At 30.2% G+C, this 23407-nt stretch overlaps 2 protein-coding genes across 12 annotated transcripts; both read right to left on the bottom strand.

Moving 5' to 3' along the window:
• Window positions 1-897: 897 nt before the first annotated feature.
• Window positions 898-9689, bottom strand: LOC110262359 (uncharacterized). Of its 11 annotated transcripts, none has more exons than XM_088488199.1 (13): window positions 9630-9689; window positions 5880-5912; window positions 5136-5198; window positions 5028-5063; window positions 4583-4678; window positions 4392-4457; window positions 3971-4188; window positions 3412-3508; window positions 3078-3114; window positions 2635-2769; window positions 1777-1875; window positions 1469-1495; window positions 985-1326 (listed from the first exon to the last, which is right to left on the bottom strand). In XM_088488199.1, exons 10-13 carry the CDS (start codon window positions 2728-2730, stop codon window positions 1198-1200), a joined length of 351 nt encoding a protein of 116 aa, XP_088344325.1. In that variant the 5' UTR covers window positions 2731-2769; window positions 3078-3114; window positions 3412-3508; window positions 3971-4188; window positions 4392-4457; window positions 4583-4678; window positions 5028-5063; window positions 5136-5198; window positions 5880-5912; window positions 9630-9689; the 3' UTR covers window positions 985-1197. The 11 variants fall into 11 exon arrangements, with proteins under 11 accessions (XP_088344316.1, XP_088344322.1, XP_088344317.1 ...); XM_088488192.1 differs by lacking the exon at window positions 9630-9689 and adding exons at window positions 2875-2979; window positions 6015-6336 and having other exon boundaries at window positions 5136-5912; XM_088488198.1 differs by lacking the exon at window positions 9630-9689 and adding an exon at window positions 5989-6310.
• A 10305-nt stretch (window positions 9690-19994) lies between these two features.
• On the bottom strand, window positions 19995-23201 carry LOC107644917 (RNA-binding protein 2). The gene is made up of 6 exons (XM_016348872.3): window positions 22893-23201; window positions 21547-21683; window positions 21159-21450; window positions 20982-21043; window positions 20793-20874; window positions 19995-20268 (listed from the first exon to the last, which is right to left on the bottom strand). The coding sequence occupies exons 1-6, from the start codon at window positions 22972-22974 to the stop codon at window positions 20153-20155; spliced, it is 771 nt and encodes a 256-aa protein (XP_016204358.1). The 5' UTR covers window positions 22975-23201; the 3' UTR covers window positions 19995-20152.
• Between the last annotated feature and the right edge of the window lie 206 nt (window positions 23202-23407).

Here is a 23407-nt window from a genome sequence, read left to right as displayed (position 1 = left end):
CTATGAGGATCTATAAGAATTTTAAGTAAATTGATACTTTAAGTAAATATCCAAACTTAATCATTAAAATTCAGAAAAAGGCAACTAATAAGACCATATTCCGAACCAAATTCAAGTATTTAAGAAGAAGAAGAAGCAGTAAGGTGGTGCAGCAAGAACAGAGAATGGTTGTGGATGTGGCAGTGGGGTGGTGCAGCGAGAACAGAGAATGGTGGTGGATGTTGGCTATGATGGTGACCAAAAACAGGAGAAGAGAGTTGGCCTGGTGGTGTTCTGGTTCGTGAAGAGGAGGAGAGGAAAAAAAAGAGAATGAGAGGAGGCGTTTTGTCCCTTTCAATAGTTCTTTAACACATGTCGAGTTAACATTATACATAGGTAAAATCTGTCCCACAACGAGAAAATGGATTAATACAAACAAATTTACAGACATATTTAGTCTTTATTACAGACGGATTTTTGGTTACCGACGAAACAACCGACGGATTTTGTCCCTCTGTAAAAGCCTCGTCGAAAATTATTTACCGACGAATTTTTCCTCTGTAAATTCTCCATCCATTTCCCTGGGACGTCGAACTTTCCGACGGATTTTTCGTCGGTAATTACAGACAGATTTTTCGACAAATTTTTCGTCTATAATTTGAACCTTGGAAAATCATCTCACACTCTGAACACTCTGAATACAGACAGAAAATCCATCTGTAAATCCGTCACTAAAGTAAAATAGAATTTTTTTAGATTTTTCCATTGCAAAATAAACTTATTTTCATACAAAATAAATATAAATTTAATATAAATTTTTATCTAATTTGCATTTGAATATTTATATTATTTCAAATAATAAACAAATTCATCTATTATCAAACTAAAAGAAAAGTACTATAAACAAGCAAGTCAATATAATTCAAAACACAAAGTATATTGATACATCAACTAAAACAATAAGTAACAACCATACATCAACAAAGTGTATTGATACATCAACTATAATTCAAAACAAATACCATTGAAAAAAAGAAAACCTTTAAAATCTATACTGTGACATACACTAAAGGTGTATAAAACAATCTGCTCTTGTAGCTAACCACTAACAGAATTGCCTAAATATAAACATAAACCTAGTCTAAAATTAGGGCCAAACCGAGTTAAAGTTGTTCAATTCTTCTAAGATCCATAGTCTAAAATTAGGGTCAAACCGAGTTAAAGTTGTTCAATTCTTCTAAGATCCATTAATGTTTTCTCTTTCTCCTGGTGGCTTGTTCTGCTAAGACCTCTGGATTTTTTCTGCATGCCACAATAATTTTTGGAGGAGTGGAGGAGTGATAACCACTGCATAAAGCATAGAAAAACAAATATAAACAACTGCGTAAGCCAAACAATTTTCAATTAAAAATCATAATCCATTTGCAGGAGATAAACATATTATAAAAAGAGAAAATGTTTCCATGCCTTAGATGAAAGTTTGTGCTACCTCATCAACATTGTGCTGATTGTTAATCTGTAATATAAAATGCAGCAATCAAAGTGAGCTTCCTAAACCTTTACACCAATGCATAAATGTATTTCATATATCAAACTTGAAATAGAAGCATCGGTTAACGAATTAGCATACCAACTGCCAACTGCAAAAAAAAGAGAGGAAAAAGTATATATATGTAGAACAAAAACTGAAATAGTGACAATAAAATAAGAATGAATAAAGTAATTAGTCAATAGAAAATATAGAGGAAGCATATAAAGTTACTCCGAAATGCAAGTGCATAGAATCTTTAATATTACCTGTTTCACATGATCATAGCTGGCTAGTTCAGCAGCATTGATGATAGCATTTCTTGCTATATTGGGGCCAATCCCAGTCCAAAGAGCTCCAACTCCTTCCTGAGTGTGTTGGATGAAAGTTCAAACAAAACTGGTTTTTATAGTTTCAATGTATAGGATTTATATAGCAAACTCGATTCTAATAATAATAAACATAAGTAAGAATAAATGAAATGATGTGGAAATGAACTAGGGAGGGCAGTGAGGACTCTATTTATATCCAAATGTGGAAGACATGATGCCTGAGTTGCGTAAAAAGGATAGTAAAACCAAATAGAAAGATTGCAATTAGTACATAAATAATTGAGAAACAGTTAAGCTTAAACGATCATAGAGCTGTAGTGTTTGGTGCTGCAGCATAGGTACTTATTAGTTGAGAAAAAGAAGCAACATTTATTCCACTAATAATTAAAGCTATCTTCTTTGTTTTAATGCTGCAGAACAAAAGATGCATTACTCATTTATTTGCAGTGGTATTAATACACAACACAACACAGAATGATAACAGTTTATTTATTGGCTAAGTACACAGAATGACTCAGCCATGCATTTTATACTTAATTTTCAATAGAGAAACAAGATAAGCATTAGCCAGAGGAAAGGTAAAAAATTATCAAAAAATTAAGACATCATATAATGTTAGAAGAAGTGAATCAGCTTTATTATACCAAATTCAATTATAAATGAGTCATTGACTTTGGAGATTTGATACATTGAATTGTTCTATATGGACATAAATAGAAGAAACTATTAGCCCCTAAAAATGCTTAGAACTTAACACTAGATTAAGAAACACTCATAATTAAAAGCAGAAACTACCTGGTCAGCAATCATTCCAAGTCCCGTGCTTTGCATTAAAGACTTTACACCCACGCCATCACCAAGTTTTTGACTAGCTGCTCGGAACTCTTCCATAGATTTCTCAGGGTTAGTTCTTTTTAAAGATCATGGACGCTGCCAAATAGCAATTGCAGATTTGGAACATGTAATGCACACAATGCAATAAACCAGAACAAGTCTAAAAGCAAGTGATTCAGATTCAATTCAGTGACTGGATACTTTATACAAGTCTTTGATCAATTAAGCAATCAAGAACTGTCATTGAGTTGAGGAAGAGAAGAGGCTTCAATTCACAACAATTATATGAACATGAAAATGCAGTGTCTGAAGAGAAAACAACATAAATGAATCAATTAAATAAATAAAAAAGAAAACAGTAAGAATTGAAGTAGAAGAAAATATTATTCAAATAAGACATGCACCCCCAAGTTCCTCCTAGCAACAGACGCATTGATTTGCCTGCACCCAACATTGTAAAAAATATTATTCAAAATATCAAATTTAGTCACTCAATGCAAATATATGATAAAAACATAAGTTCTTTGGTGTGATGCCTAAAAAGGAAGAATCCTAGATGTGGTGGTAATTAAGCTATATTAATCCTACATAGGCATTCTTTTCCTTATCAACATGTAAAGCATAATAAAAAAAATTAGTTATTTTCTTCACATGCCTAAATGAAATAATTACAACTAATGTCTCTTGCAGAAAGTAAAAACTATTAAGAATTTCAAAGAAAAAAAGAAACTAATATACCTTGAGTGCCATGTCATCAATTCCTTTAGTAGTCAGAACAACATTGGCTCCAGCTTTCAATAGTTTTTCAATGCGTTCCTTAGTCATATCAGCCTCTCTGCAATACGAAATAAAATGACCAATTGCCAAGCCATGGAGTGAAACTTGGATATTATTTTATTTTGAGGTGGTAAGAATATTGTTTTAGAAAAAGCACAAGCAAATTTCCACAATAAAAGACATTGGCATTACACAGTTATTTACTATTTTAAGAAATTGCAAAATTATAGAATTATTAACCATAACAATAATCAAAGGGAAAAATCTATAAAGGGAAAATTTCAGTGTACACAACGGGAAACCCCTGGCCAATTCTTAAGATCATTTTAAAATTTAACACTTAGCAATATATGGTGAACAGCCACGGTGTTGCTATATAACACTATTTAATTTTTAACAACAAAATAAATATCCCCGCTGAAATATGAAAGGGAGTCTGGCAGGAATCTTTTATAGAATATGGAAGGCATGATCATATGTCACTGACAGAAGATTTAAGCATAAATTGTACTAATATTACCTTTGACGAATTTTCTCAAGCTCTCTGGGATCAGTAACTAATACTTGAACACCCAATTGCATTTTAGTCTTCTAAAGATTAAAATCAAGACAGGCAATTTTTGCAGGGGCAACCCTAAGAGGCATTCCTTGAGCTGCACGGCCAGTATTTAGAGCATAACCATTCATCAGAAAGCTGTCTCTAGCACCTTTTCCATGAGCCTTCAATATATTGATTCCCTATAATAATGGTGAACCAAAAAAAAAAGGACAGAGGATAAAATCCAGAGAATGACCGTGATAATTAAAGCACGTAAGGCAAGATTTAACTAATTGAAGTACACATCACAGATTCTCAACACATGCTGAAAATAGAGTGTTTTAGTTTCACCTAGGAGCAAGCCATATAAACAATAAGATGAAAAGGAATTCGAAAAACCAACCTTGATTGGGTATTTAACTTCCCCCCTAGCATTGGTCATCTTTACAACTTGCACTACCTCTACAACCTGTGTAAATAACCAAAACCACCAGAACCATAAGCCCACATGATGAGAACTGAAACTCCTTTTTGCAATTGCGCAGTCCATATCCCCAAAATTTAACCTTTTCGAGAACTAAACTTCAAACATACCAAGTTGGCAAAGAAGTCACTGTCACCATATATCAACTTTGACGACATGCTGGTCTTGGCACAGTTAATAAGGGATTCCCTTCCAAGCTTGTCAACCTAAAGTCAATAGAGAAATCCGATTTAGTAACAAATAAGATATACCAGAGCTAGTAACTGCATCGCACTTATGGCAAGAGAAGCAAGCTCTGGTCAATACAAAAATTGCATTGCAGCCAGAGGTTTGTCCTGAGACCTGCCAAATCATATAAGCCAACAAAACTAATCGGCATTTGCAATCTTTGCATGAAATGCATACCTCTTATACCAAACGGAAAATAAAAGCATAAACCAAACAGACTGAAAAAAGTGAAAATCAAATTCATTTGCAGTATATATACCAAAAACAAAAAAACCTTCGAAAAGAAAAAAGCAAATAAATCATGTTCCTTATTAATTTGAAACCAACCTTAACGTGGCAGTGACATTATACTAGAGCAGCATCCTGCCACCAAAATAACCAGGTCAGTAACCAATTCCTATTTGACAAATCCATAGAATCATTCAATGCACTAACCTGATATCTTTCATGAAAAGCTGTTTGGGCTTTTCCACCAAACTTGATATCATCCCGGAGTATCTGCTCCTCACTCCTCAGCCAAGTAGGTCATAGACAAAATTTTATTTTCCATTAATATTTAAGCTAAAAAGGTCATAAAACAGAAGGAGAAAAAAAAAAGGAACCTTTCAACATTCTATCTTAACATATCACCTAACTACTTCTACAACTTCCAAATCACATAAGAGAGAATAATACTGCAATAAATAATCCTAATACTACAATTTCTGCATAGATAAATCTATCTGCTGCAATAAGTGATTAAGAGAAGCTATAATCTAGAAGTTCAATTCCATTCTATATCTATAAGAGTTCAACGAATTTCACTGTATTGCTAGAACACTGATTAATTAAGAATGTGCAATTCTAGGGTTCCAAAAACAATTAACCAAACAGAATAAACAGACATGCATACAATATGAGAGGAAATAGATTAAACCAGCGTTACAATGGTGAAACTGAAAAAGTTTCAGAAAGCCTCTTCAAGCTATATATATAAAATTGAAATCCAAGTATTTCGCACATTGTATAAGAATGAAAAATACTAAGATGAATGATTGAAAGCAATGCATTTATCTACACAAAAAAAAAATCACAAATAGAGTAGAATCGTGGAACAAGCTCAGAACAGGTGATCGAATCCCTAAGCTAGAAATTAGAAAAATTTAAACAGAAGAAAGAGAATGGAAAAGGCAAAATTACCATCTGTTTCGAGATACCAGCATGTGATAGAAACTGCAACAGGAACAAGAAGCTCAATCAGCATCAACAACAACAAGAAGATAGAAACTGCGAGGAAAAATTGATAAACCTAAAATTCACACAGAAAAATTGAACCCTAAGCAACAGCAAGGAGGGGGCTTGTGCAAAGCAAGGGATGATGGAGAGAGATCATGCGACGCAAGCGGTGGCGGCAGCGGCGGAAGAAGACGAAAACTCAGAGGAACGATCGAACAATGGCAGCAGAGGCGGCGGCGGAGGAGGAGGAGGAACGGAAGAGAGCGTGACGGAGAAGATCCATTGGAAGGGGTGTGTCGGAGCTTCGGTGCGACTGAACCAAAGCTGAGATGCGCCGCTGATGGAGGATTTGGAAGGGATGAGCGTGGAGATTTGTAGAAGTATCGTGATTGAAACACGGGGTTTTTTGGTCACAACCCTTATTTTAATATTTTTATACCGAAAATTTAAAATTACAGACAAATTTTTCATCAGTAATAATTTAATAAAACGTTGTGTACTTGTGTTTTTGTCTATTTAATTACGGTTGAATTTTTTGTCTGGAACTATTTTCCACGAAAAAAATTAATTTTTTCGACAAAATTATTGATGGATTTTTTCGTCTGTAATTTATATTAATTTATTCTTTTTGTTTTTCGACAAAAAATTCCTCAAAAATTTCGTTTGTATTTTCGTAGGATAAAATCCGTCGAAAATATCCGTCTGTAATAACTAATTTTCTAGTAGTGATAATTTAGGTATTAATCTAATGTTTTATTCTCTTCATGACTTTATATATTTTGTTTTATTCTCAATTTATTCATATTTATTATTTGTTTTTTGTTTAAACTTTTGTTCTATTATATGTTTCTATGTTGCATATAAAATTTTAAAATAAATTGATTAATTTAATAATTTAAAATAGATTTTTATTTTTAAAAATAGTAGTAAAAAATATTTTAATTACAATACATAATTACACAGATGCATAAAATTTTTCATCTAACATTATATCAAAATTAAATTAAAAATATATAACAAATTTAATTATTAAAAAAAATTATAAATTAAATTTCTATTATTTTATATAAACATTCTTTTCGTATGCAGATTTAATTTTTTTAGAATTTATATATAATTCTAATTTCAAATTATAAATACTAGTGTATCCTTAGACACTAATATGCTAATTGATTTAGTCTTTTATTATTAAATAAAAAAAATTAGTTAGAATAACAAATTATCTATAATTTAATTGAAATGTTTTAAGTTCAAGTTTTAGAAATAAAAAATTATTTTTTTATAAATTATATATAATGAATAGTAGTATTTTAAGAATGAAAGTAAATTCTTTTTAATTTTTATATTTTTATATAATTAATAATGTTTAACAAAATTTATTTTAGTATATATATTTTTGCCTCCACTTTTAAAATTTTTTTAGTCCGTCACTATAACTTGTAAATATTTTTTTTGTCAGTATTTATTAATAATATTTATTCATATTTACAGAAATTTTGCATACAAAAAGTATATAGTTAATACCTATATTTATCAGAGTAATTAATATAGTTTGCACCCACATTTTTCTATAATTTGCATACATAAATTATTTGTTAAAGATAATTTAGTGTTGGTACTAGTCAAATAGTCATAAAAAATACAAAAAATGATTAGTCCCAAAAATTTTATTTTTAATTTTTTTTATAATTTTATTTAAGTATGAGTTTATGACCGAATTAATTGAGTGAAAATAATTTATCGGTTGAATTAGTGATCAATTTGGTTCGGTTTTGATAAGTATGGACTACAGTCCAATCTCTATTCACTTATCCGTTGATAGACGAGAACGACCCCCGTTTCTTTGTCCTGAAGTCTCCGTAGCTAAGTAATGTCAGCGAGGCCTCATCGCCGATCTGTTCTCCTCTCTGCCATTGTTGTGCACTTGTGCTCTCTACTCACCAAGTCTTATCACTTCCTATGTGCTTTCTCTCGTCACTAGTACCTCTCTCGATATCTTAATTTTAAAATTTATATTTTATAGATTAGTTTTTATTTTTGCAAGGTTATGAAAATTGGTGCGAACCGTGAGGACAAAAATTGCGGTTTGGTTAAAAATTATAACCACCAAATTTAAAAACTGTTTTTGAACTGTTGAACCGATTAAAAACTGATCGGTCAAACCGAATGGCAATACGACAGATTTTCACCCTTTTGAATGAAAACGATTTCGTTTCACTATTAAAAAGAAAAAAGGAAGGAGAAACGGGAACCTACTAACCCTAATCTCCACTTTCAGCAGCATCTCCTTCTCGAGCTCCCTCAGAATTGGCATCACTTGTTCCGTCCGGCCACTAACCTCCATAGTTCCATCCAGGTTCCATCCAGTCCACCTGGATGGAACTATGGAAGTTAGTGGCTGGACGGAGCAAATGATGCGATTCTGAGGGTGTGATGAGGACTGAGTAGCTCGAGAGGAAGGAGATGCTGCTAAGAGTGGAGACTAGAGTTAGTGGGTTCCCGTTTCTCCTTCCTTCTTTTTTTTTTTTTTCTTTTTAACAGTGAAACGGCGTCGTTTTCATTCAAAAGGTGAAAACTGTCGTATTGCCATTCGGTTTGACTGACCGATTTTCAATTGGTTCAACATTTCAAAAACAGTTTTTAAATTTGGCAATTATAATTTTTAACCAAACCGCAATTCTTGTCCCCACGGTTCGCACCAATTTTCATAACATTGCAAAAATCAAAACTATTGAGGCAGATGCCGAATCTCTTAACTGGAGCAATGGGGGAGGTACCTGCAAAGACACGCTCAAGTCAGAATGGATCTGAGAGGTATAAGGTATGAGGAATGAATGAATACCTAGAGGGACTTGGGTCCTCTATTTATAGGTGATGGTGAATATCTTATCTTATCTTATTTGGCTAAGATAAAGGAGACGTTTGAATTATCTTATCTTATCTTATTTTACTAAGATAAGGGAGACGTTTGAATTCGAAAGTCGGTTAGGAGTTCTAGTGGGCCGGTTCCGAACCTTCTAGAAGGGCGAAACGGGTCAGACCTAGGAAACCGGATTCGGGACCGTTCCGGGTACCGGATTCGGGACCGTTCCGGGTACCGGATTCGGGACCGTTCCGGGTATAGGATCCGTGGGCCGGATCCGTAACAGATCTCAACCACCAATCTTAAATAAATAGAATCATTTTAGACAAAAAAATACCAACAACTACTAAAAAGGGTGAATAATTAAAAAATTATCAAACATGGATGCTTCCTAGTCCAAGAAAGTAATCCGGCATTGAACATCGGTATCAAAGATATGATAAAACGACAATCTATACTTCAATGGACATCAAGATCTAACTCATGACAAAATTCCCAAAACACCAAATCACGGATCCAAAAGTCCCAAAAAACCCAAAACTAGGGTCAAAACCCCAAAGGACAAAAGCACATAATTCACAAGCTACAAACATCAATTCATCATCTTCATATAAAGATAAACAAAAGCATCATCAAACAAACCAACCCACCAGAACAAACAGAACTAAAGAATTAATTAATTAATTAATTAAACGCTACAAGCTAACCTACAAGACGGGATTTGAAAAATAATAAAAGATGATGGTTTTTTTTTTTTTGGTGACTTAAAAGATGATGGTTTGAAAGCAAAAGGAAGACAAAAAATCGAAACTTTGGAAACGGATATAAGAAATTTGAGTTGGTTTTCTTACCTGGGAAGGTTGCGGGGGAAGGGAATTGGGGAAAAAAGGCGTTGTTTTCACAGAAAAATAGAGGAAAGGAAAAGAGGGATTCCGATTTCAATTAAATATGTGGAAGAGCACTCGGGTCGCCGCTTAAACATGTTAATTAGGTGTTACGTGGCTTCATGTGATTGGTTGTTGGTGCCAATTGAGTGGTTGACCAAGTGTATATTGGGTCCCACTTGTTTTCTTTCCTTTTTTTTGGTGTAATGGGTTTTTCTTTTGTACTTGTTAGGAATGTGAGGATGGGGAATATGCTACGGAAATTTGGTTTCTCCACTTGCCTGTGCTAATTTTGCCAGAAAATAATTTAAAAATGGAAGAAAAAATAGTGTTATGCACATATATTATATTATGGTGTGTTATGTAAAATTATGGACCTGCAAATTTATAGTAGTACAAAAGGTAATTTGCGTTTTATTAGAAACAAAAAAAAAATAAAAATAAAAAAGCAAAACGCAAGTTGCGTTTTAACATAAGAAAAAAAGAAAAAAATTTCCTACAAAGAGTTGGCTAAGCCATACTAGTATTATTAATATTATTATATTACTACTATTATTATTGTTATTAGCACTACAACAAGTAGTTATTATTATTATTATTATTATTATTATTATTATTATTATTATTATTATTATTATTATTAAATTTAATTATTCTGTTGGTCTCAATAGTTTTACCAAATTTTTAATTAAGTTTTTATACTTTTTTTTTTCAATTAGATCCCAAAATTGCTTTAATTTTATAATTAAGTCTTTTCTAGTGTAAAAAATATTAGAGTTAATTGAATATTTCTTTGTAAATTGAAAGTATTTATAATTAAAATTTAATTAAATTTTTGATCGTATGTATTTTAGTAAAAATATTATGTTAATTTTAATATTTTTAATATAAAAATAACGTAATTACAAAATTAAAAGTAGTATAAAGACCTAATTAAAAAATATATAAAAACTTAATTAAAAATTTAATAAAATTATAAGAACTAATAAAATAATTAAATTTTATTATTATTATATATTAATTGTAGTTACTATTATTATTATTATTATTATTATTATTATTATTATTATTATTATTATTATTATTATTATTATTATTATTATTATTATCCGGAACTATATATTTATTATTATTATGATTATTCACCGCTTTAGTTATATTATTGTAACTGTTAGTTAATATTAGGAATAATAGTACTATCAATATTATTATATTATTAGTAGATTATTAGTATTAGCACTTCTGTTATTATTGTTATTATTATTACTAGAACATAACCTGCGTTTTGATTATTATTAAAAAATAGCAAAATGTAAAATGTAACTTGCGTTTTTGTGAGTTTTATTTCAATTTTTTTTTTTAAATAAAACGCAACCTATGTTTTATGTTGTTCAAAAACACAAAAAAAAGAGAAAAAATAAAAGCGTAAAACGCAACTTGTAATTTATACTAACATTATAACAGTGTAAATACAGTACAAATATTCATTTCATTGTGTAATATCAATATTTTTTTCATACATAAAAAAATGAAACTAAGGTGCTCATTTGGATTAGAGGAATTTTTTTTTTTATCTTCGAGCATATTTAATAATAATGTCCAGCAACCCGCATTCGTTTTTTATACTATGAAAAAGGCCACTTAGATATGGCAATGGATCCCAGGGTCGAAGACATGCCCCCGTCTCCCGCCGTTTAGATCATTTTCAGTAGAAAATTTATCCCAATCTTTATTTATAATCTACTTGTCATCAAAAAATAATTTAACATTAATTTTTGCATCATAAATAATAAATAAAAATTTAAAACATCTTTTTTTTTATTAAAAAAAACTAATTTTAGTCTCTATTGTAATTCTATTTAATTAATTAATTAAAATAATTAAAATTAGAGTAATTATCCAAATCAGTCTCCAAAAATTTTAGAATTGGACATTTTAGTCCCTAAAAAAAATTAATACACAGATCAATCCCCAAAATTTTACTCCGACAGACAAATCAGTCCCCAAAGATTTTTAAAATGGACATTTTAGTTCCCAAGAAAAACTAATGTACAAATCAATCCCCAACATTTTTCTCTGTTAGACATAATAGTCCTTCATTCAAATATAAAATAAAATAAAATAAAATAATTATTATTATTAATTGCACAATAATAATGTACTATATTTTTTGTATTTTTTGGACAAAAATAATAATAAATTTATTCATTAAATTCTTATATATATATAGTCACTCAATAATAATAATAATAATAATAATAATAATAATAATAATAATAATAATAATAATAAAATTATTAGAAATTATTTTACAAGAAATTCAAAGTTAAAATCATTTGATATTTTTTTATTTAATATAATCAAAAGATGTCCTATGTAAAAAAATAATATATATATTTATATTAAAAAATATGTATTAAAAGAAAATATTTTAATTTGAATTTATATAAAGTACATATTTTTTTTAATACAAACATATTTTTTAAAATAGTACATCTTTTGATTATATTAAATACAAAAATATCAAATAGTTTTAACCTTGAATTTCTTGTAAAATAATCTCTAATAATTTTATTGATTATTATTATTATTATTATTATTAATTACATAATAATATTATACCATGATTTTTTGTATTTTTTAGATAAAAATAATGATAAATTTATTTATTAGATTCTTTTATATATATATTGTCACTCAATAATAATAATAATAATAATAATAATAATAATAATAATAATAATAATCAATAAAATTATTAGAGATTATTTTATAAGAAATTCAAGGTTAAAACTATTTGATATTTTTGTATTTAATATAATCAAAAGATGTACTATTTTAAAAAATATTTTTGTATTAAAAAATATATATTTAATATAAATTCAAATTAAAATATTTTTTTAATACATATTTTTTAATATAAACATATATATATATATATATATATATATATATATATATATGTATATATATTAACCTTGAACATCTTTTGATTATATTAAATACAAAAATATCAAATGGTTTTAACCTTGAATTTTTTGTAAAATAATCTCTAATTATTATTATTATTATTATTATTGAGTGACTATATATATAAGAATTTAATGAATAAATTTATCATTATTTTTGTCCAAAAAATACAAAAAATATAGTACAATATTATTGTGTAATTAATAATAATTATTTTATTTTATTTTATTTTTGGACGGAGGACTATTATGTCTAACAAAAAGAAACGTTGGGGATTGATTTGTACATTAGTTTTTCTTGGGGACTAAAATGTCCGTTTTTAAAATCTTTGGGACTAATCTGGGTAATTACTCTGTCGGAAAATGAACTGGGGACTGATTTGTCTGCCGGAGTAAAACCTTAAGGATTGATCTGTGTATTAATTTTTCTTGGGGACTAAAATGTCCGATTTTAAAATCCTTGGGACTGATTTGGGTAAATATAATTACTATTTTTTATAATAATATTTTTTAAATGTATAAATTCAAAATAATTTACTGTTAAAAAATATTAATATTAAAAATTATTTTGTAAAATATAAAAATTAAATTTATTATTTTATATAAAAAATTAATTAATTATAATTTAATATAATAGCATAAATAATATTTTATATTAATTTAATATAATTATTTATATTATTATGATTTAAATAATTAATATATATTATTAATATAAATTATTAATTAAATAAAAAAATAATTATTTAATATAATTAATTATAATTATCAACTAACTTAAATATGATTTAATTATTTAAATAATTATTTTTATTCTTTTTATTAGCCACTGTATCAAAAAATTATTGAAAGGGCAAAGTCTCTCTTCAGATGGCTTCACTTTCTCGATAGAAGGGAAAGACCTCACTTCTCATTTCACTTTAATGGGAAATGGATCATCTCTAGTATTTTTATGATCTCTCACCATTAATTTTATAAGTGGGATTAGAAATAAATATGAGAGAGAGAATAATGAAAGGTAAGAAATCACAATTGACACCATCCAATTTTTTTTATTGGAGAGGATCCACTCCCACTTCAATGCATGGTTCCCTTCTTTTTTTTTTGACACATATAGTAATAGGGCTTCCAAAATTTAGCCATTGGAGTTGCTCTTATAATCTGTTTCTATCTCGTCCCCATGACAGATGACAACGACCCCGTATCTGTCGAGAATTGGGGTCTCTACGAATATTTATGAATTAAAAAAATCAAAATATTAAAAAAATAGAAAAATAAAAAACTAAAAGATAATTAACATTTAGCATATTTCAAATTCTAAAATGTCCCAATTTTCCAGAAAAAATTCAAACTCTAAACCCTAAATTCAATTTCATAACAACAAAATTTATCTCTAAATCTAAATTTATCAATTAACAAAATTCAAATCCTAAACCTAAATCCAATTTCACATTAATAGAATTCAAACCATAGCAATTTCATCAATTAAAAATCAAAACATATATTAAAATCAGTGAGCGCCAACAGGGACGAGGCGGACTAGAGACAGGGACGATGAATCTTTGAGCAGGAAGCAGTGAGTGACACAGTGAGAGGAAGAAGGTGAACGGCAGTGGCTCTCCTCTGATGACGATGAATGATGGCTCTTCTTTGGACGGCGGCGAAGGCAGCTCTCCTATGAACGGTGATGATGAAAACAACTCTCCTCTGGACGGCGACGAAAACTGCAATGGTTCTCTTCAGGCACGTGGCGTGAGGATGGCTCTCCTGTCCTTTGGATGGCGACGGTTTTCTTCTCCTCGGGCGCGTAGCATGAAGACGGCTCTCCTTTCCTCTGGATGGCGACGAAGCGGTGATGGTTCTCTTCTCCTCAGGCGCGCGACGCAATGACTGCTATGGTGCCGGTGGCTTTGAGAGTAAGAGGAAGAAGCAATGTGAAAGGAGAGCGCGGCGGTGAAGGGGGAAGAGGGTGGCGGACGGCGGTGAGAGAAGAGGGGGAGTGAATCTCCTCTGATAGGGTTTGTGGTGGGCTGCTGAAAAGAGGGAGAATGTAGTTGTTAGAATTTTGTGAATTGTGAAACTTATATGTATTAAGGGCAGTTTGATCATTTCTTTTACACGGTATTATACGGGTCTCCACGGGGCGGGAATCTCTATCCCCTGTCTCCGTCCTGTTTATTATATAGGTCCCATCTTTGGTCTCTGCAAAAAAAAATTACCCCCAAATTCGTTTTTCGACGGATAAATTTATGTGGATATCCGCTTGCTAGGAAAAATTACCACCTGTAAAAAAGAGAGATTTTTTAATTTAAATTAAATAATATTATATTTATTAATATGCATAATTTGTGAAATATTTTCCATTTTAAATAATTATTTTATATTTTGGATATAAAAATTAAAAAAAATTATACTCAAATTTCAAGTATTTTACACTCGAAATGTGTCATATTTTTTAAAAGATATCTTGGATGCACCTTAGATCAATTATATTTATGTAAGTTGTACATATTTAGAACACTGTGCATTTAAGATAAGGCAATAAATTTTTTAAACTCAATACATCTGAGATCTGTGTAAAAGTAAATTAGATATTTTGCATTTTAAATAGTTATGTTAAAAAAACCACCCATATAAAAAGTTTGAACCTCAAGACTCATTATAATTCATCCAACACACTACATTCTCTTTTTTTTTTTAATTCACAGATATGACTATTAATGAGTTTTTATTTGTGATTATTTACTCAAATGGGGTCATAAGAAATTGTGAAGAAAGAGTGATATTTTAGTGTAATTCTCTTGTGATATTATACACATTTGTCGACTTTATTCTCTATATACGCTGAAGAATGTCATTTTGATCAATATAGGGATAATAGGTTCCAAGGAAGTTAGAAGAGTGGTTATAAATTCTTATAACGTTGTCGAACGGAGGGTTTCAAAACAAGATATTTTAGGTCGAAGTTGATGACCATGTGAGGGTAATGTTCGAGGTGCATGTGAAGTTAATATAAATGCCCAACATGTGATGGAATGGTATGCTGTAGTTCATGATGTAGGTAGTGGTGGGCATTTCTCTTCGATCCCACAGGCAATCTTGGTAGTAGCAACATTTATTTACCGTGTTAAACTGAGTGATCACGTGGAAAAAGAGGAGAGTGAGTCTCATTCAGCTTACATTGCTGAAATCAAGTCATCTAACGAGAGTGATTTCTTTGATGAGTATATGCCGGAAACTCAAGTTGGTGGGGATGCTCGATTACTTCTTCCTCCGCCTTTAGCTATAGTGAGGTTGACGCCTATCATCGAACAGGGTCTCAACCCACTGTCATGTGGGATGGCTATGAAATTGTAGAAAATCTCTAATGTACCTCTCAATCAGCTTACCATCTATTCGCAAACCAAGATGGTACGCCATATTCTGGAGTGTAATATGTACTTACCTCATAGAAGGTAAAAATTATGAGTTTTGAACCTCCGCTGTTTAACAAAAATAGAGAATAAAGAATTATCTAATATGAAATTTCTTAACTTAATTGTGTGGTTGAACCCAATCTTCCTAATATAAAGTAGTAGAATGTCAGACAATAAAATCGACAAGCTCACACGACATGACAAGAGCATCCGAAGTGTTTGTAAAAAGACATTTGATTAGTTTTTTTTAATACGTATTACATTACTCAAAATTATTAAATTAAAAAAAAATGCACTCCATATCATTTATAAAAATAATCAGATAAAATAATTAATTTAGCCGTCATTGTTCTTTGACAAAAAATTAATTTAATGCTATTGTAATAAATAATTAATTATATTCTAATATTATCTTCTACATAATTTAATCTAATAGTCTCATAAATAAATTTATTAACAGATTTTATTTAATATAAAATAAAATATAATTGGATAAATTTATCAGTCTATGAAAAAATTTAATTTAACCATCTTGTAAACAATATTTTAAAAATATTCTAATATGTCTTTTAATTAATTAAATCAAAATATTCTAATAAAATATTCTAAAATATCTTTTAAACAAATTTATTTAATATTATACTACATAAAATATAACTAAATCTAGCTAAACAATTTAATAATCTCTACATAATAAAAAAAAAAGAGAGAAACCAATTTTAAAACTCAATACCCTAATTATGTGCCACATCGCATTTAAAAAGTTGATGTTTACATAATGCATGTATTGTTGGCCTGTCATATACTTCCAAAATTTGAGAGAAGTTTAAAAATGTGCAAAAAAAAATCTCCAAACCTTCAAAATGATAGAGACATCTCAGCCACCATATATAGGCACACACGTGCGGATCTCGGGTGCAGTAGATAGAGGAACTATTTCCCATATCTCAAATGCATTAGAGATTGGCCAGCACTAATAGAATTTCAATCACTAGGAGTTGAAATCAATCCATCCATTAATTTATTTTATTATTTTTTTTGGTAAGATTTATATTATTTTTTAAAATAATTATTTTGGTACTACTCCCAATTATACGGTATCATGTAGCTTTCACAAGAATTTCAACCCTGCCTCTGTGTAATGCAAGACGTAACATTTTTTATTTGGCCACCACGGATATAAACAAGGCATTTATAATTTTTTCTAAAGTTGTTTATCTTGGCTACAGTTAAAAAATATTCTCTAAAAATTATGGGTTAATAATAAAAACGTAAACTATGAATAAAATTAAATCAATAAGTAAATCAAAAGATCTAAGAAAAAAATAATTAAAATAGCCAAACTAATGGACAAAAAATTAATGATTTTAACTAATATTAATGTGAATAACACTTAATTTCTTAAATCAATATAAAATAATTTTTTTTTTAAATTTCAATTTTACAATAAGTTTTATTTAAAAAATTCAAAAATAAAATAAGAATTGCTATACTAAAAATGGAATAAGTAGCAATAAGAATTGGAAGATTAAAATATAGATCTTAAAAAATAAAAAAATTTGTTAAAAGAATTATAAAATTATAAATAAAAATTCAACCTGTAAAGATGATTAAATTTGCAAAATAAAAAAAAAATTCAAATATGAATGAAATGAAAACAGAAAAATAATATTATAACATTTATAAAAAATAATAAAAAGATAAAACAGTTCTCTAATAAAATTTTTGTTAAAAATTTAAATTTTAAACAAATTAAAAAATTGATATCAAACCTAAAATAACCATTTCAAGAATATAGCTACACTTTTTAATAATGACAATCCTTTTAATCTATACTCATGTATCAAAAATTTAATATATGACAATTTTTTCAATGGATGAAACTAACCGTCTTTATTTAAAGACGTTTTAAATATTTTGGCTTCGTTTTTCTGGTAAGGATCTAAGCTTATTACTTTTAAATAATAAATAGTAAGTTGAAACAAGAATAAGTATCCCTATTTTAAATTTTAATGTAGTTTTTATGTTGTGAAAACATAGCATTGGGTTAAAATTTATCTCTAATAATGAAACACAAATTAATTGAAATTCAATGAACTCAAATGGTGTACTTGATATGTTTCAATCATATAATTTACAGTAAATTGAGATAACATCCATTGAAGAAAAGTTTTGTTCCAATTGTTTTCATTTATGTACCCAATAAAAAATATAAGATTCAATTGATTATAGTATACCATTTTAGTTCATTTATGTGGAATAAGGCTTTATTGTATTTTTTTTTTGGTTGGTGGATTGGACAACCCCAATCCTAGGTACATAATACACACCTACACGGCCACACATTCCTCAATTTTTTCTTTCTCGGCTGCCGCTGGTAGGACTCAAACCCGAGACCTTTGAGATGGAGAGGAGACGGAATGCCGTATGGGATATGACTCATTGGCAGGTTTTATTGTTATTGTTTGTCTACAAGATGTATAAGCGAAATCAAATGTACTTTTAAACTTGTTGAAATAATATAATTGAAAGGTCATGTAAATACTTCAACTACTCTCATATTTACTCAAATTTTATTGAGTATTTGAACACAACTTCTTAGGCAGGTTGAGAAGTAGTGACATTTTGTTGAAAAAAAAAAAAGTAAAATATCGTTTTTGTCCTCAATGTTTGGGGTAAATCTTATTTGTGTCTCTAACGTTTAAATCGTCCTATTTGTATCCCTAACGTTTGTAAAAGTGATTCAATGTTATCCTACCGTCAATTACACATCATGAACGCTTTAGTTTGAGTTTTAAAAATCTTTTCTTGAAGTTAGAATACAAATGTGTAAGATAGAATCGATGATCCACTCCGGAAAATAACTCATAAAAAGTTGAAACTAATTCCTATATCATTTCCATAATTCACTTTTCTAGGGACAAAATTGAATCTAAACACAAATAGTGGGTATAATATTAAAATCGAATACATCTAAGTAAGACCTAATTGAGAATGAATACATCCAAGTAAAAATTATTGAAAAATATAATCTGATTTATTAGTATAACTGATAGTAGGATAACATTGAATCACTTTTATAAACGTTAGAGATACAAATAGAACAATTTAAACGTTAGAAACGCAAATAGAAATTACCCCAAACGTTGGGGACAAAAACGATACTTTACTCAAAAAAAAAAAAATAAAATAATAAGTTCTAAGTGAAAATTTTCATTAATACATACCATGTATGTCTAGTCTAACACAATGCTCATCTTTAAAGCTTTTTATTAAGAAATATTATAATCTTTGTTAATTGAACAAATCTTAACTCTTAACTTATTACATTTAAATAAGATTTTTTTTTAGTTTTAGTTTTTTTATCTTTAATAACAAGTTACTTTTTAAGGAACACTTTTTAAGGAACACTGCACTCTTTACTTTTTTATTACTTTTTTCAGGAGCACGTTAATATTTGCCCTAACATAATATCAATATATAAATAACATTTGCTTCTATCCCCTTAACTCATGCCTTCTTTGATCTAATAATTCATGCTTCCTTTGACCTAAAAATAACTCATAACTCATGCTTTATACATCAAAGCATCTTTACCTGAATGAAAGACATTTAAGATGGCTAAGATCACGCAAGTAATATGATTGGACGAAAATGTTGCCAAAGACCATATTTGGACATCTTAAGAAGAGTGGGTTTCAGTCCATGCAAGTTAAGAAATTTTATCATAGGTTTATTCATACTAAACTAACTCATGTCGTTGGACCCGAATCCGCTTAACTAGGCAGTTATGAGTCATTTGTAACACGCCCGTTTGTAGTAGCAAACTAAGCCTACTGGCGAGTCGTAACTCATTTTGACAGCTCTAACCAAAGTGCATATGCATACCACCAAACCAGGATAACGGTAACTATAGAAAGGGAAAAAAAATTGAATACCACAAATTATTTTGGACAACACAATAAAATCTACTATAAATCAGACAAAATATCCATAACAAAGTTAGCAATAATGATACACCACAGTAATATGTAACCCAAAATATCCACATTTGTTAGATTTGTTTAAAGAAAATTGTGCTTCATCTTGGCCTATGGGAATCAACTCACCTCTTGCCACCGCCACCGCCACGAGGTCCAGCTCCACTTCTAGGACCAGGAAATCGAGAGAACTGAAGCCGAAGGTGACTAGACTCGGGATTGAGTTCATCTACTTTGTACCCTGCATCATAGAACCAAACGGTTAGTAAATGCCAAAAATAACTACTTATGCACAGTTTAGAGAATCATTCAACATCGATTATCACTAACTTCACCGCTCAATGATTTGTTCATAACAAAATTAGAATACCAACCGGTTGTTATACATTATAAAATTAAGATAACCGAAGAGGGCAAGGAGGAGAATAAAACAAATTCCTTTCACTACTTTATTTCAGGGGATCAATGTATATATATTATATAACCAAAATTTAGTCATATATTACTGGATGAGGAAAACACAATCCTAAAATGGAAGAGAGCAGAAGTTCAGAAATATCCAAATTAAGTACTTCAAGGCTTTTTGTCTTTTACTTAATTCATAATGATAACGAAATAGTCAAATTTAGAGTATCTACCAAACAGGTTAATGTATCCTCTAATTTGATGAGCTTCATCTAAGTTATGATTCAGTTAGATGATTTACATGAACAAATACAGAACTTTCTTTTGTATAATTATTCATTGATAAACAGTAAATGCTACCTTGCAAGGCACTCATTGCAGTTGCTGCACAAGCTGGATTTGCAAAATCCACAAAACAAAGAATAAGAGGATCTCCACCACGCTGCAATGATCATGCATTTCAAGTAAAAGAAGTCGCAGTGAATTTCAACTGATCATCCACACACTCAAAATTGGAGAAGCTAATAATGTTACCAACAGTACACTTACATGTTTGGATTCTTTGCTCACAAGCCTCACTTCTCTATATCCAACAAAAGGACGAAAAATGTCTAAGATAACATCAAGGAATGTGAAAAACTGAATTAAAACTAAAGAAAGGCTCGTAAAACAAAAGTAAATAAAAGAATTGAATTCTAAAGCAGTGCATTTGCAGAAAAAGGATACGAGCCACTTCCCTTCTTTTGCTATCAGAAGGGAGACCTTCAACATATAAAGTACTTGAAGCATCCGGAGGTAGGGGAACCGTTTCTGGCCCTGGCCTAGAAACTGCATCTCCTGGTAGCTGACCACCATAACCAACCCCCCGCCCATTTGGAGCAAGATCAGGACCGCCAACTCCATGACGCCCAATTATAGAAGGATCACTTAATGACTGACCTGGCAATCCACCAACTCCCCTTGACAATCCGAGACCACCAATTGTACTAGCTTCGCCGGAAGTGAATGAAGAAAGTTGCTTCAAAACCATATAAAATGTTACTACAAAAAGCAAGAGGCAACTAGAGAACTCAAAAAGAAAAATATACTACAAAAAAACTTGATAAAATATTACCCCACTCTGAAGGTAGCGGTCATATGCAGACCCAATTGTTTTTGTGTCCTTTATCATTCCATGACCAGTTCGGTCATTGTCACGAGCAATATAATTATGCAACTCATTACCTGATGTCAGACCAGAAGTTGGTATATCTGCAAGGTTGAAAATAAAAGTGAAAACCTAATAAGGGGTACAAAAGACAAACACAGTAAAAACTAGTTTAGCTTATAACTCTGCCCATGTTAAATTACAAACACAAACTTCACATATAAGGTGAAAACAACATTTAGTGGAACAATCTCTATTCCACCAGGTCCATATAATGCATCTGCTTCCAATAAACCCCTTGTAGACATTTTAACTTCCAAATAAATATTACCTATCCCCCTCTGTTTCCCTTCAAGTGAAACATCCACTAAAGTCAAAACAGAGAAATGGGAAAAGGTCGGTAGGAATAAAAAACAGAGTAATGCCACATGGTACAAATTTTTTCTATATGAAAATACAGCAAATAACACTTATAGGAAGGTCAGATTGATGGAAGAAGGAAGATGGAAATAAAACGTAGTCATTCAAATAATTGCATAATCATGATTAACATGCGTCTTAAGGTTATTCCTCTCAATATTTCCTTTGATAAGTTAGTCCTTCAATGTATATTTTAGACATCGATTTTGTACTTAACATTCAATTTATATTATAACATGAAGGGCCAATTTAATGTAAAATATCTCTGAAAAACCAAATCAATGCTACGGGTATATTTCAAACATCAATCTGAGCATCTAGTTATTAGCATATTAGACCTACCTATCATCATAATATGTACAAACAAAAATAAATAAATAAATGGGGTGTGAAATCCTATTTGAATCCCTAAAAGATACATGAGTCACCCCATTAGGCCTCGAAATGCCACTCCAATTGTCTAACTATTTTCGAATCCAAGGGACTAATACAATTACAATGATCTCCGAAGACTAATCTGACAGTGCATGTAAGCTATGGTGAGGAACTAAGTATTATCAACTACATTATCCACAAGGTTGCACTCTATAGGGTACAAACCCTATACGAAGCATAAAACACGAAACGCCATGCTTACCTCTAAATTAACAAAATTTCCAAAGAACAGAAAGCGATCACCTTCTCACACTAACTTAGTTAGCATCACACCACACATCTAAGAAGCCGCCCCCAAAAGAAAGAAAAACCTAATAAAATTACTCGAAACAGATCCCAGAGAAGCCAGAAACAAGCAAAATCGCATGATAAGGTCCAATCCAAATTGGTAAAACATAAAACGAAAGAAATATTTAAAATTTGAGAGGAGAAATGAATGGATTGAAGAGGGAATTTACCGTAGTCGGAACGAGGTCGCTTGAGCATGCCGGCGTGAGGGAGCATGGCCTGCTGCTGGCGGTTCCAGAAGCCGTCGGTCATGGCGAGGGATTGAGAAAGAAAATGGGAACGAGGAAACCCTAATTTGGAGAATGAATTTTGGAAGAGAAACCCTAATCGAGCGTAGGGTGCTGATGATGCAGCTGAACAAGCTCCGTGCTATTTTCTCACTCCCTTCTGGAGCTACCCCCGTCTACGCCAGCTTCAGAGCAATATTATAATAATAATAATAATCATAATTTAATTCTTATGTTCTTATCCTTTTTTCTGTTTTTTTTTTTTTTTTTTTTTGGATCTTATCTTATCATGATTATTTGAATGAGAATCAAACATTTTTCAATAAAAAAATCAAATGTTTTTAAATTTTATTTTCATAAAATGTTAATCTAAATAGTTTGATTTTATTAGTGAATAATATTATATGTGTTGTTTTTTTCTTACAATATTATTATTGTAAGATTTTGGCCTATTGGGG

Source organism: Arachis ipaensis, chromosome B5 (assembly GCF_059453495.1).
Source record: "Arachis ipaensis isolate K30076 ecotype BB chromosome B5, ASM5945349v1, whole genome shotgun sequence".
NCBI lineage: Eukaryota > Viridiplantae > Streptophyta > Magnoliopsida > Fabales > Fabaceae > Arachis > Arachis ipaensis.
This window is presented reverse-complemented; position numbering and strand designations above follow the sequence as displayed.